Source organism: Aulostomus chinensis, chromosome 21 (genome assembly GCF_037954235.1).
Source record: "Aulostomus chinensis isolate RoL2024-O1b breed Wild chromosome 21, RoL_Achi_v1.0, whole genome shotgun sequence".
In the NCBI taxonomy this organism is placed as follows: domain Eukaryota; kingdom Metazoa; phylum Chordata; class Actinopteri; order Syngnathiformes; family Aulostomidae; genus Aulostomus; species Aulostomus chinensis.
Genome location: NC_141340.1, coordinates 17,449,975 through 17,465,177, shown reverse-complemented (window position 1 = coordinate 17,465,177; position 15,203 = coordinate 17,449,975). Strand labels below are relative to the sequence as shown.

Genomic DNA, 15,203 nt, shown 5'->3' with positions numbered 1-15,203 from the left:
TTTAGTGAGTTGATAACCTCCATCGTGGTACCGCTGATCCCTGACGATGGATGTTTGGCTCTATCAACCACACAAATCGGAGAAGGCCTGGAGGCGTGGATCCTGTCAATCAGGTTCATTTTCAAATAGGAGGAAAGCTTTTTGCCCCGATTCTAGGAGTGCTCTTATTTTGAAATCTTGTGCGAGGGAATCAGCCCATTTGACAAAATATTTTAATTTTTAATTCATATTTTTACATCTTTTAAAAAATATATATATTTTATTAGTTATCTTTAAGGTGGCGCGGTGGTGCAGTGGTCAGCACTGTCTCCTCACAGCAAGAAGGTTCCAGGTTCCAGTCCCAGCTCCAGCACAGGATCTTTCTGTGTGAGTCTCCATGTTCTCCCTGTTCCTGTGTGGGTTCTCTCTGGTACTCCAGCTTCCTCCCACAGTCCAAAGACATCAAGAGGGGACGAGGCTGATTGATACTCTAAATTGACCGTAGGTGTGACTGTGAGTGTGAATGGTTGTCTGTCTCTATGTGTTGGTCCTGTGATGGACTGGTGACCTGTCCAGGGTGAACCCCGCCTCTCGCCCGTTGACGCTGGAATAGGCTCCACCCCCCCGGGATCCTTAACAGGAATAAGTGGAAGACAATGAATGGATGGGTGGATTTGAATCAGGACTCAGTTGATTGTCAAAACATCCCAGTGTGACATTTCATATCAACCCTCACCCCAAAGAGGACTCCACCAATTGTGCCTCAAATAAAACTGCAAACAATGTGTGAAACGCGGAATCCCTTCATTTGCACGTAAGCAAGGTAGCAGAACGGCGGATGCATCTGGTCAACCTCAATAACCCCACATAAGTTCACTTTATTTCTCGTCTTCATTTGATATGAGTCAGCTAGATTTACTCATGTATAAATGATTCAGTTGGTGCTGAGCTCATATATCATTCATTGATACTACGGACAGAAGACAGCTCAAAGGAAATACGTGTTCATCTCTGATCCAGATAACCATCTTGAGGTTTCTCTCGTGTGCATTGTCTCACCCATGCAGTTGTATCCTGCAGCCCGCACCAGTACTTCGCCCAATAAATTTAACGCGTAACACTCAGATTCCGACTTATCGCATCTGCCCCGTGACCGCGATGATCTCAGACCATTCAATCACCGTATTGACACGGTGCAGTGATTGATGATTATCTCTCCAGGACCACAAAGAATTCATTTGTAAAATGACACACAACAGTAAATCTACCTTCTCACAGACTTTGTTCTTTTTGAGCTCGTGGCCAAACCGTCTCTCTAGTTTATGAATCAGGGATTTAATGCTCTCCTGCTGTGTAGGCTGGTTCAGCAGCCTTTCTGTGACAAACAAAAGAAAAATGAAACAAGTATCATCTGGATTATCAGTTTAAACAGTGCTGAAAGTACTGTTAACTGATGCTGGTAACTCCACCCCAGATATCTGAAGGCAGCACGGAGAGACGGTGACGGTGCTGCTGCTGCTGCTGCTGCTTAACTTTCAGTTTCTCTGAGCCTCTGCTGAGAAGAAGCATTTATTTTTTACAGGCGCTTAAAATACATCATCTATTCCTTTTCACATGCTGTCACTCTTATTTTTTTCCCACTCCGTCACTCACTCGTCTCGTTCAGCTTTTTGACAGGAACACGTCTGCCTCGAAAAGAAGGCAACAGTGAAATTCGAAAAACAGAGTAATGAATTTAAAATACATGATTGTGTCATAGAAAGACACTTGGAAAGTGTCCTGAACTGTTCATAAAAACATGCCAAACTTGCATTTGTTCAGTGAGCAGAGGAGAAATTCCACAGTCACTGAGTAATTTGAGGTGGTGGAGCCACAACTACCTCAGCAGATGTCACAGGGATTATGGTATGTTGGAAAGTTGAGGAAAATAACTCGTCAGCCTCACTTATTTAGTAAAACACAAAGTCTTAAAGCCCAAATCGGATGGATGTGATGTTTTTAGGAGGGCCAGAGACCCAGAGTTTGTCACTGAGTGGCAGATTGATCATCATCATCATCATCATCATCAAATTGCCCATGTGGTGCAGTGGTCAAGCATCAGAGCTCCTCATCAGCTGCTCATTCAAAGTGACATGTACAGTGTTTACTTCCACATGATTGAGACGAGCTCTTCCTGGCCGGTGATTGATTGAAAGTTACGCAGTGATCTGCCTGTATCCGTGCACACCAGAGGAATTGGCACAACCAAAGTGAAAACCACATTTCTACCAGTGTCTAAGAGGAACCATGCACGTCAGCAACACATCGTGTCAGCGGAATGGATCGTTTTATCAGCTACACCTGGGCTGCGTGCTGAGAAGAGAAAACAGCAGGATGCAGTTTGTGGTTGGACAAGAAAACAAACAAACAAGCAAAAAAAAAACCTCCACCTCCTCCCCAACAAAATAATGCATGCTCTCAGAAATGACACCTCAAACACTGAAAGGAAAGAAACAGCTATCAGTACTTGGCACAGTTGTTTTGTTTTTTTTTACAAGATAATTTTCGTATGATGTGTGTTAAAAAGGTAGCAAACCCTTAGTTTGCGATTCCAACCTGTCACCTCTCACTACAGGATGTGAGAGAATGAGCACAGCAGAGCCTGACATGGGAGGGAACGTTCGCTCATGCGCTGTCCTGTAATTTTTAGTCGTGTGTGTTCCCACGAGGTGCATGCTTCTCAGCAGGCGGATGGAGGCACCATTTCGCACAGGAGCAGTGTTGTGGTTTTGCAGGTTCCAAATGAAGCCCAAAGTAGCCCAGTGAATGAACCAATAAAACAAGCTGGAGCAGGTGTAGTGTTACCACACATGGATGATTTGTGACGATAGGATGCTTTAAACATCAAATCTGACATGGAGTATTGTAAGAATTACAGATGAACATTAAATACCGTGGAATTCATACTCGAGGCATGCCGAGCACCCGACACTGATGACGCACAATTTTCTAAGAGTAAATTCTGACAAAACTGAAGTTATTGTGCTGGGCCCAGAACACCTTGGAAACACCCTGGGGAATAAGATTGGTACTCTGGATGGCATCACCTGAGTCTCCAGCACCACCGTAAGGAACCTGGGAGTTCTCTTTGATGAACATTTGTCCTTCACCTCCCGCATGGAGCAAATCTCCAGGACTGCCTTCTTTTATCCACGTAACATCACAAAGATCAACATGTCCTTTCTTAAAAAGATGCAAACTCGTCCCTGCTTTTGTCACTTCCAGGCTGGATTACTGCAACTCCCTCCTATCAGGCTGCACCAGCAGGTCCCTAAAGACTCTCCAGCTGGTCCAGAACACTGCTGCCCGCCTGTTGACTAGAACTGGTAGAAGAGACCATGTCTCTACTATAATTGGCTTCTCTGTCAAATTCATAATAGCTTTCGAAATGATCTTGAACATTCAAAGTCCTCAACAATCAGTCACATTTAATTCTGACAGAGCTCACAGTCCCCCACTATCCTGCTAGAACCCTTCGCTCCCAGGATGCAGGGTTACTGGTGGTCCCTAGCGTCTCTAAAAGTACAGTGGGAGCCAGAGCCTTCAGCTATCAGGCTCCTCTCCTGTGGAACCGTCTCCCAGTTCTGGTTCAGAAAGCAGACACCCCCTCTATGTTTAAGAGTAGACTTGAGACCTTTGGCTAACCTAAGCAAAACTGTAACACCAGCATTGCATTAGTGATGTATTTGCTAGCACTTAAATGATCATATCGTGCTGAAATTGATTGCTTGAGTAACTAGTAGGTGTTATTATTATTGGCAGCTAGTTATTGTTATTGTTGGCTGTGCGCCCCCGTCCCCCTGTCCTTGTCTCCGCTTGTCTTTCTCTTCAGGCCTGCTCACATCCCCGTCTCTCTGTCATTCTCTCTCCCTCCTTTTCTCTCTCTCTTTATCTCTGTCCCTCTCTTTCCTTCTGTATGTCTGTCTTCCTCCATTATCTGTCTTTGTCTCTGCCCTGCTCTCCTGCTCTCTCCCCCCCCCCCCAACTGGTCAAAGCAGAAGGCCGTCCCCACTGATCCTGGATCTGCTCCACGTTCCTGCCTGTTAAAGGAAGGTTTTCATCACCACTGTAGCAGGATGTGCTGCTGATGGAGAATTGTTGGGTGTAGATTCACTGAAGGAGTGAGGTACTGGACCTGCTCTACTAGTAAAGAGTCATGAGAGAACTTTGGTTGTGATTTAGCGCTGAACAAATAAAACTGACTTGACTTGACCTCCTCCTGTTTGTGCCTTATAGGCTGGAGCAAATGTGTAACTGTGTGAGTGCGGGCAGACACGTGGCGTATATATGAATGGTTCCATTTCTACTCCACTTGTCAGCTTTTGAGTAATGTCTTTTTTTGTGTGGAGGCTATGAGTAAACACAACACGGGGGCCGGCCTACTTTGCATTTGATTTCATCTACAGACACGTGTCTTCATCCCTCAACCTGTGAAATGGCAGAGTTGAGGCTGATAAGAGAAATATTTAGTTTAATTTGACTTGACAGTTGAAATTAGTTGAAATTATCACGACACCACAAGAGGCTAAGAAAGCAGGAATTCTGGAAAGCTCATTCCAGAGTCGTGTGTGTTTGCGTGTGCGTGCGCACGCTTTTAATGTTTCCAATTCTGACTGCTTGTTTATCGATCTACGGTGAGTGTGTGTGGAGACAGTGGTGGGGATGGAGGTTGTACATGGTTTCATACATATGTGTGCTACCTCTCATAGACACGTGCTCATACTTTGAGTGAATGTTCTTAGGGCGCGTTTCCACTGGCTCACTTTGACTCAGGTCAGGTCAGGTAGGCTTGGCCCGGTTCCCACTGGCCCCAACACGGTACTAACCTTTACCATTTTGGTCCCTGCTGTGCTGGGGTTCCAAGCGAGTGGAGCAGGGACTAAAATGTGATGTAAACACATAGAGGGGCCCTGATTGGCTAAGTTACCCATTTACGTCATCTACTTTGTGTCATCTTGGCCTCGGTGGAACACTGGTCATCGCTTGGTAAAGTCTTTTATTCTTGGGTGTTCTGTTTCACCGCTTAAAGCCTTGCCTGTCTGTCGTCCCTGACTTTTAGTTTAAGCAAAAACCACTGACCGAGCAACAGGCAGAATGCTGCCTCCACGTCCTCCATTGTTGTTGTGTCGCACTCTCGGCCGGTGAGTCCACCCACGCTGACGTGGTACCCAGTGCTAGTGGAAACGCACCAGTACTGAGCCGTACCGACCAGAGCCGAAGTGGGCCAGTGGAAACGCGCTCTTAGTCAAATGGTGGCATGCTTGGTCTTCTTGGGTCCAATCATTCATACTCTTTTCACATATGAATACGATTTCCAATCCTGACCGTGAACGTTAGCACTGCTAACTTGCTGTCGACACCCATTCTGCTCTCTGCTTGCTGAACCCTTCCCTTGCCAAGAACACACACATGCACTCACACAATGATGGTACAATGGCACTAAACACATGAATACACACACACACACACACACACACACACACACACACACACACACACACACACACACACACACACAGTAACAGCACAGCACTTCATCATGATCAGTTCTTGTTTTGATCCAAAGCGTGTCGTCTTGGGTTCACTCAGAAATCAAACATGATGTTAGTCAGACCCGAGACCAGCTGCATCAGACCCGATTCTGACGGAACCTTGTTGTCATGGACCTAGGACCAGGTGTAGTCCCAGGTCAGATCTCGGGTCTTTGGGTCTGAGGGAACCTTTGAAGACCCCTACTCTGCAGCTTATCTCCATTTTTTTTGTCTCAAATAATTCTGAACACAACCTTTTGTTTCAGATCCATGAACATCTGCAGCACTACGAAGACAGAAAACCCATCCCTCTCTTGGACAATGCTGCAGCTGTGTTTCAAGAAGTAAGTCCTTGTTTGGTTACAAGATTTATTCCGCTTTTTTCCATCAGTTTGTTTTTTATTCATTCATACTTTGTGTACGATCTCATGCACACTCTTTCCTTCTGTGAGTTTTTGGAGGACAAGGAGACACGCTGATATTTAACCCGAGAGACTTGAGAGATAATTTTTACCCGGTACCTTTTAATTTACACACTTACGCAGACATACCCACTGATGGATGTTAGCAACACCCTCTCCAGTATAGTGCACTAGTATGTGTGAACTGTCATTTTTTTAGGGCATCCATTATTTGGTGGAGGTTGGGTTTGTTTGTTTGTTTGACGACAAACTGCATCCCACTGTTTTTCTCCATGCACAAACCACAGGGGTAGGCTAATATAGCCGTGTGAGTTCCGACCATCTAGGCTTGTCAGAAAGACTACAGGAGATACTAAAGTCCACTCAGGTCCCTCTCCTGCCCCATAAAACAATAACAATGAGATTTTAAAATACAATTTGTCCTACTGTGCATTCATGGAAGAAAAACATGTGATGTCACATGATGAGATTGTTAATGATTAGCCCTGTAGCACTTTCTTGGGTCCCGGCCTGATACAATCATTATGTGTCAGACTCCCAAATGAGTGCTGAGCCATACTTAAGTCAGTTGTAGAAAGAAGAAAATAATGCGGATATTCGTTCTCCATGTGTGGATGTCTTTTGCTAGTGTGATATCGTTTACAAACGATTTGTTCCAAAAGAGCAGTCGATTAAGTGAACGATTCGAATCTACTATGATGAACCGGGTCATTCCCTGCAAACAAATTACCTGAAGCGCTCTCTGGGATGGTTCATCGGAGCTCGATCGCAATCATGGTGGTACCGAACACTTATTTTTGCGTTCAAGTATTTGTTGGAAAATAATTTTTGAACTATGCTGAATTTAATCATAGCTGTGTGTTGATGTGCACTCCTTTTACTCATCTAAATAACTCACAAACCCGTCATTGGACAGATGTAAAACCCATATCACATGAAACGGCAGAAACGGAGCTCTACAATGATATAAGACACAGACGCGTGCATCCAATGTATCTTTTTACAACTAGACTGGTAAAAGACTGCAAAATAATAAGGTGCCTTATTAGTTTCCTCCAGTATTTCACTCGTACTTGTCAATCGCAGTACAGAGAAGAACAACATATCTGACCGACTCCTGTGTTATCCTGTTGTCCTCTATGACAAACTACGTCCATAATCTGGTTTTCATCCCTGCAAAGTCCTGCAGGGTTTCCAGTAAAGGGATGACATTGTGTCCTTTTCTGAAGGATAGGAAAGTTTTTCTTCTCAAAAACCTCTCCAAACTTTCTCCAAGTAAACAAACGAGCACAGGCTTCCAAGATTGATCATCCAAGATTTATCTAAGTTGTAACTGTTTTCTTCATAAAATTACTTGCTACAGAATAATATGTTGACATAATAACTACTTGGACTCCATAGGGAATCTTGAAAATCCTTTTTGATGTATATAGCATTGTACATAGTTGTGTGTTCAGGTAAATGGTAGTGTAATTGTATTTTTATTATTTATGCAGGTTTTCTTTTAAAATGAATCATGTTTTTCATCATAAGACGAATATATGTTTAGTTCAGTAAAATGGCTTTTATTCTCGCCGTGCACTCACCAAATGGTTTTCCAAATAGTCAAGTCTTACAACATCCCACCATCGTGGTTCTCATACTGTCAGATTCCAGGGAAACTCCCCCGACTCAGTATGCAAAAAAAAACATGTGAGCTGGAAACCTTCTATCAGGAGAAACATGTAGAAAATCCCATAACTTGGTAAAATGATTTTTTTTTTTTTTACATTTTTTTATAAAATAAATATAAGTAGTATCAAGTGAACTGATGGCATATCTGGATAGCATAGACTGTCCTGGAAAAAACAAAAAAACAACAAGATATGGCATCTAGAGACTGACTTTATAATGACCAAGAAAATGGCTCAAAAGCAAAGGATGTTAAATGACCACAAAATCAGCTTTGGTCCCGAGGGTTTACAGGATCATTGGTAGGAAATGGATGGGCTGACGTTTATGATGTCACAGCAGCATGAGATGGCAACTGGCTCAGTGACTCCCTCTCACCGCAGTTGTATCTGGAGCAGGTATCTGGTGTACAAATGTACCGGATAAGTCACAGCCTGATAAATTTATTAAGAATTCAAGCCTCGGTTTTCAACCCACACATCTCAGTCTGGTTTTTGGCGTAAATAGTCAGAAGGTTGCTTTAACACTGTTCTCATTCTATGCTCCATTCCATGCCAGGTGCCAGCCTTCTGCTGAAAGGCTTAGCCAAACACCAGACGGGGATTAGGGGTGGAGGTTAGGGAAAGGAAGGTCACCAGTCAGGCTGCAGGGAGCTGCAGGCATGTCGGACAGATGACAGTAGCAGACGATGCCAGCAGAATTCAAAGGCGAGATATGAATTATCATTTTAGCGCCACCTTTTGCGTGAAGCTTCCTTTCATTACTTCACTGACCCTGCCTCTGTCCTCAGGCTGTGAAAGACCTTCTGTCTGAATTATTCTGAAAATGTCCTTCTCCCGTACATTTGGAACAGTATTATTTATCTGCTATGTTGAAAGTCACATTGGCACACAAACACGCATGTGCCCCACCCACATACATGTACACAAACTGTGTGTGACACTAAGAAGCAGCCTGGCATTTAGAACAGAGTCGAAAAAGGCCCGTTTGGGGTGTGTGATTTGGTTTGAAATCGACGGCTCTATTTACTGCGAGCAAAATAAGTCCGACTTTTCCAGCCCTGCTAGAATGCCAACACACAACCATCGTTGTGATTCATACTGAATCAGGGGATAGTGGAGGAAAAGACTTGCTGAAATACTCCACAAAGAAGCAAGCCTAGTCTCCTGAGACACTCACGAAAGACGTGCCATGCTTCCCAGAACGGTTTTCCTGACCTTAAAGGCCACGGAGGAGACAGGGTGTACATTTGAACAACAGTTTGTTGCTCTTTTTCCTCTGTGGATTTTCATCCCCATTTTTATTCCTGGCAAAGGACAGCTGCCCAGATAACACCATAAAAATTCCACTAAATTAGAGCAGCCGGCAGACTGGGAAGGATTTCCACTGTTCCTCTTACTATAGCCTGCCCTGCCTTCCGGGGTTTGTGGCAACATTCTACAGATTTGTTCAAGATACCCACAGCTGTCAGCCTTCATTTGACCTTGCACGTACAAATATTTTGTCTTCATCCCTTAAAGTGGCAGACTTTTCTATGTCTGCTTCCAGGTAAATGCACTGCAAACTGTATCAGATAAATGACGAGATGTTGTATTAAAGCCTGTCCCAGCACGCTGTAGTCTTGAGTCTCCTCTCCTTACCTGTTGTAGTGTATTTCTAAAGCAGATTTTGTTTTCACCAGCATTGCCACTCCAAATTAATGCGATTAAAGTGGTGAAAAAGAACTTGATGCCTGGAGTGCACGGGATATGCAGTTAGATGAATTTATTTGGGGTTTCTCTTTCAGTTAATCGTGGCTTAATTTTGTTTAAAATCACCTAATGTAAACACTTTAACTCCTGTCTGCCCCTGATTGCACAGCTGGTGCCTGCCACTGCTCAAATAAAGCAGGGCAGTTAAAACAAAATTTATTCTAGGCTGTGGGTAAAGATTCTGGATTACATCTAGCTAATGAAGCAAATTCTTAGCGTATGTCTGTCCATTTGTGTGTCTGCCAGACTGTGACTCAATTATGTCAACAACCATTCATCTGATTGCCACTGAACTTGGCCTGTGCATCCCTGCTACCCTGAGGAAGTGATATTTTGTGATGTCACACAGCCCACTGCAGCACCCCTCTCACAACACTACACGACACCGCAAGAGAAGTCCTTCGACAAAAAGATTGACAGTCACGTGAATCTTTGTGTCGACAGTGCATGCTGAATCTGTGCATTGGCCTCTGCACATTGGAGATTGGTGTGTGTGTGTGAGTGCGTGTGTGTGTGTGTGTTTGGGAAGCTTGCATTGATTAGGTTCTTAACAAGTTCTGGTTGACGTTTCTAATGCAGATACAGCTACAGATCATCTCTTAGGTCAACTTAATTGATAAACTCACAGATAATGAAATCCTGCGCTGCGCCTCAAACAGCAAGCTCTGCCCTGATCTTATTTTGAAACTGTAGAAGTACAAAGTCCGTCTGTCTGTTTTGACCATCTCAAAAAAAAAATGGTTATCAACTTGGTATGTGTCACTGATATTCATACATGTTCTTTAGAGCTGTAATTTGTAAATGGCCACTTCTTGCTTCATCACTGTAGGGGGCAGTATTGCATGCATATTGAATGCTGGCAACGATGCCCTCAGAGTTTCCGGCAATATTTTATTACATACAAAACACATAACTTAGAAGGAGTTGGATAAAAACACGGAGATAGCCAAGTGGCCGCATGTGGATAGATGGACACCTGAAGCAAAATTTGCAAGGAAATAATGTACATGTTTTTCTATAGAGCGCATGATTTTAAGAAGATGATTAAGAAGCAGAGCAGGGAAAGACGCTCTTTACAAAACGAGGAGAAGAACATTTTAATAGGCCAGTATTGTCTGCCTAAAGGGAGTGAGACAAAAAAAAAACCCAAAAGACTGTCAGCGAGATTACCTGTGCGGTCATTTACGATATTCAAGGCAATGCGAGGGAGCTTTCATATCTAAACCAGTTCATGTCGGGCAGTGGAGGTGTCAGGATGAATATAAACAGCTAACATACAACCAGATGAGAACGCAGGGAAGATGAGGACAACATTTGATGTCAGGGGATTTCAGTTATTTAATTCGAGGACTAGATGACACGTTATGAAGTGAATTGTGTGCTTGTCCTTTGACCCAATGCATGGATTCTACTGGAGAGCTATGAAAAACCAGTTTAGGGCAGCAAAATGCTTTGGCTGCAGTCTAGTGAAGAACAAGGAGACCACATACATCGTCAACCCTGATTCGTGTTCTTTTGAAGCAGTGACGAAAAAGCAGTCTTTATCACCACTGTGCATGAATAAAACTAGATTTCTCCTCTGCGTTTAATCTATCCTCTACAAGGCAGTAAGCGGCCGCATGCGGCGCTCAGGGCCCACCTCCCATTCCTTCCTGTTAGTATCGAGGTCGGGATGATATCTTTCACACTGCAATCATTTAGGTGCAGTATTTTGGATATTTGTGCTGCTGCGAGCAGTAAGTTGTTCAAAAGTGGAAGACAAAGCAAACTTTCCCACTTTCTCTGTTTTTCTGTCGTGCTGTAAATTCTTTTTTGTGAACAAACTGTCTCTTGTACTTCAGTTGACCGAGGAGCTACAAGGGAAATCAGACAATGAAGACATCAGAGAGCTTCGAGAACTACTGACACAACCCCATGTTAAGGTGAGTTTTGCTTCCTGTCATTCAGCACATCCCTTACTTATACCCCTTTCACACTGAAATACGTGGGTCAAAGCGGGTTTTTGGACCCACGTTTCCTCGGCATTAGGGGGAGCATTCAAGCTTCCCGCCTGAACTCCCGCTTTGAGGCTGCGTGCCTGTGTTTTTCTCTCTCATACGTCATCGCGCTGACAACGTCATCATTCCACACAAAAGTGTCTCAAAATGCTGGTGATGTTCCCACAAAGCTCCGTGTCCCGTACGGTTCCAGAAATCTGACACAGGTTCTCCTCTTCACCACGGATGGCGAGCAGCTCGTGGACTTCACGATCTCGCCAGTGCGCTGCCATGATCGATAAAAAGAGGTGAAGATCGTGAAACAAGTTGTTGTAAACACGTTGCGCTTGCTCAGTTCACGTTAGGGTTTTCGATTGGTGGGAGTTCCCAAGCAGAGATTAATTCACCTAAGATCATCCACATGTGAAATAGAGTCAACAGGAAGACTGATCTTATGGCAGAGGCCAAAACTTTATTGAGAGATGAGTGAGCAGCTCTCTCAGCCCAGCCTGATTTTTAAAATGTATTTATTTATTTCCCGGAGCTTCAACAACGACAGCCTGACAGCCTGACAGTGACAAAATCAGAACGCGACAGGAAGGATGCGTGAAACCTGAGACAACGGGGGTTGCCTTTTTCACACTGCAGGCGAGCCGAGCAGAGCCGACCCACTAAACACCCGGGTCGCTTGGAGGGTTGGTGGACGCGGGTTGAACTGAGATCGACCTAGTAAATATGATCTAAGCCAGTTTAGTGCAGTTCCTTCAATGCCAATGACAGGTTCCAGTCTCTGTAGAAGGATATGGTGGTCAAAAGTATCAAAAGCTGCACTGAGATCTAATAAGACCAGCACAGAGACCAGTCCCTCATCCGATGCTAGTAGGAGGTCATTGGTAACTCTGACAAGTGCTGTTTCTGTGCTATGATGAACCCTGAAACCTGACTGGAAATCCTCTAATAAGCTGTTGCTGTGGAGAAGTCACAGAGGTGTTTAGTAACTGCTTGAGGCTGTATAAAACATTTGCATTTCTAACAAAATAAAACCTTATCCAAAGTCAATATCAAAGAATTTTTTTGTATAATTGGTCCAAAATGTATAAACAGAACCCACTGCACATGGATGCACAGCTTGCACTGCTTGTTGAAGTGGGACGAGCAGCAAGACAAATAGATCATTCAAACATTCTGATGTGAAAATTATTGTCCTCACACCTGCTTCACCTCAAGAGCTTTGGAGTACTTCTCCTGCACTCCTAGTACTTGTCGTTACTGCTGCATGTTTTCAGCTCAGCAGTAACCCTCTTGCAGTACAACATGTGTCTCCCCAGTAAGACAGAAGCGGTGAAAATTTTCATAAAAAGGCGAAGCAGCAAAACTAACAGCATTTATTATTTATATCTCTCTTTACTTGAAAGAGTGAAAATAAGCGCAGGCTTTTGTAAAGCTCTCCAAGGGACAGTCTTGTCTCATATTTACGATATAAAATAGCCTCCGTTGGGTCTCTGGTTCGATTGTATGAGTCCTTCAAAAAAAAAAAAACAGATCTAGTTAAAATGTGGTATGTTGCTACGCAACAAGATCCTTCAAATAACGTTCAGTGAATGAATTCTTGACTCAAATGTGTTTCTTAGAGCTTTTATTGTGAAAGGTACACTGAAATGCTGACTGAATTTTTCTGATATGTCAGTGTGACTAAAATAACAGGTAAAATAACAACTCTGATTATTTTAGCTGAGAGACACACAATGGAACGGTGAGCGTCTTGGGCTTAAGTGTTGAGACGTGGCAGATGTGTGTCTGATGTGCGTCTTCCGCTTAAAGTGTGGCTGCATTATTGTTATTATGGGTGCCATCAAAAAACAAAACAAAACAAACAAAAAAAACAGTAGTGGGATGTGTGTCCCAGGCATAAAGCACTTGCACCGTACGCTTGAGATTTTGTGCTTTTGATGGCTTAAATGAGGCCCTCCACCTTTGGCGAGACCAGGCTAGACAAAAATGCTACGATCATAATTGAAATGTTCTGTTGAGCACAGGCCTGTCATCCCAGCCCTGTTAAGTTTGCTTTTACAGACCTCTTGTTTTTTCTCTGGTTCTCTTGTACCCTGCCAAGAACGCTATGTCAGGCCCTAAAAAATGGACTCGCTCATGCTGAGAGGATTTGGGCGGTACTTAATTTGTAAATCATAAGGTGCTAGAATGCAGTGTGGGTGCACGTCCTGAGCACATACAGAGGGCGGTGATACACAAATGTCCATTTACGATACACTTGTTCCCTTTGTCACAGCTGGGACATGACACTGAGTTTAATGCCAGAGAAATTCCATCCATCCGTTCATTCAACCATTTTCTACCGCTTATCTTGTTAAGGGTGTTGGGGGGGGGGGGGGGAGCCTATCCCATTGGCTTCAGATGAGAGGTGGGGTTCACCCTGTACAGGTCACCAGTCCATCACAGGACCAACACATAGAGACAGACAACCATTCACACTCACAGTCACACCTACAGTCAATTTAGAGTATCAATCAGCCTCGTCCCCTCTTGATGTCTTTGGACTGTGGGAGGAAGCTGGAGTACCAGAGAGAACCCACGCCAGCCCTGCGATAGATTGGCGACCTGTCCAGGGTGAACCCCGCCTCTTGCCTGAAGGCTGCTGGGATAGGCTCCAGTCCTCCCAAGACCCTTAACAGGATAAACGGAAGAAAATGGATGGATGGATGGATGGATGGAGGCCCTAGCTAGATTTAAGAAAGCAATCAGACGGACGCCCGGAAAATAAAGTTGTCCTCAGTGGTGTGTAGCCGAGTCGTACAAAATTCAAAGGTGAGTAAGTGATGGTCTAACAAAAGAGAGTTCTGTGGAAATACATTAAATGAGTGTTTGGGTTCACGTAGAGGCTCATAAGCCAATTGAGTGCCATTATTAACATCCACATGAATATTGGAATCACCTACAATGATGACTTAATCAGCTTTAAGAAGTAAACAGGATATAAACTCTGACACTTAAGAGAAGAATTTGTGTTTCTCCTCCGGTGAGGGTGGAACTTGAATGTCTCAGTACTCCCATTGGTCGGCAAGCATGGCTGTTCTCCAAATGAACACAATTAAGGGAGACATCAAACAACATGATGTCACCCTTCCATGTTCATTTGTTACAAAATTTCTCTGAAAACCCTCAGAGCATAGATGGCCTATTCATCTTTGAGGGAACGTGAAGACATAAGCACACGTGAGACCACCAGGTCACGACCTATTCTACAATTCACCAGACTGGGAAGAAGGCGAATGAGTCACACACTTGTTCCTCCCAACAAAATATAAAATCCCTTCACAAAAATCACGACATCCTCTTAAAGATGAAATGGACTTGAAACTAGACAATGCCACTTTACTTTTTCTCTTGCCAGACGATGGAACTGAGAATTACTGTGGCCATTCGGAATTAAAAAATAGTCTTTAGCAGGCACACTTGCTTGCCTTGTTGTAAGTGTGTAAATGAAACTGTCTCCAGAGACCTCGGGACAAGCCTCTGACCCACCTGTTGGAAGGGCTGATGTGCGTACAAAATGACACGAGGTTTATCAGTGGAAACCGCCTCAAATATGGCCAAGTTAGGAAACAAAAAAAAAGAGAGAAAACATCTGCTTCTCCAGTTCAACAGACAGTCCTACAGGTCACGGTTATCATAAACTCTATCCACGTTCAGGATATCTGCACATGATGTTCTGGTTCTTGTTTGCACTCCAAGTGGTACTGACCAATTGTATTGGACTGGGCCCCCAAAATTTGGCAATTACCCCACAGGCTGTTTGTCAGATTCTGAGATTGGAAT

The 15,203-nt window shown here is 43.9% G+C and overlaps 1 protein-coding gene across 2 annotated transcripts in view; it reads left to right on the top strand.

Annotated features, from left to right (window-relative positions):
• mpp7a (MAGUK p55 scaffold protein 7a) overlaps window positions 1-15,203 on the top strand; it is a 123,238-nt gene that overhangs the window by 32,382 nt on the left and 75,653 nt on the right. For both annotated transcript variants that reach the window (XM_086192125.1, XM_086192124.1), the window contains exons 4-5: window positions 5,816-5,893; window positions 11,235-11,315. In XM_086192125.1, the coding sequence (XP_086048251.1) occupies window positions 5,816-5,893; window positions 11,235-11,315 (159 nt within the window). The remainder of the gene's footprint in view (window positions 1-5,815; window positions 5,894-11,234; window positions 11,316-15,203) is intronic.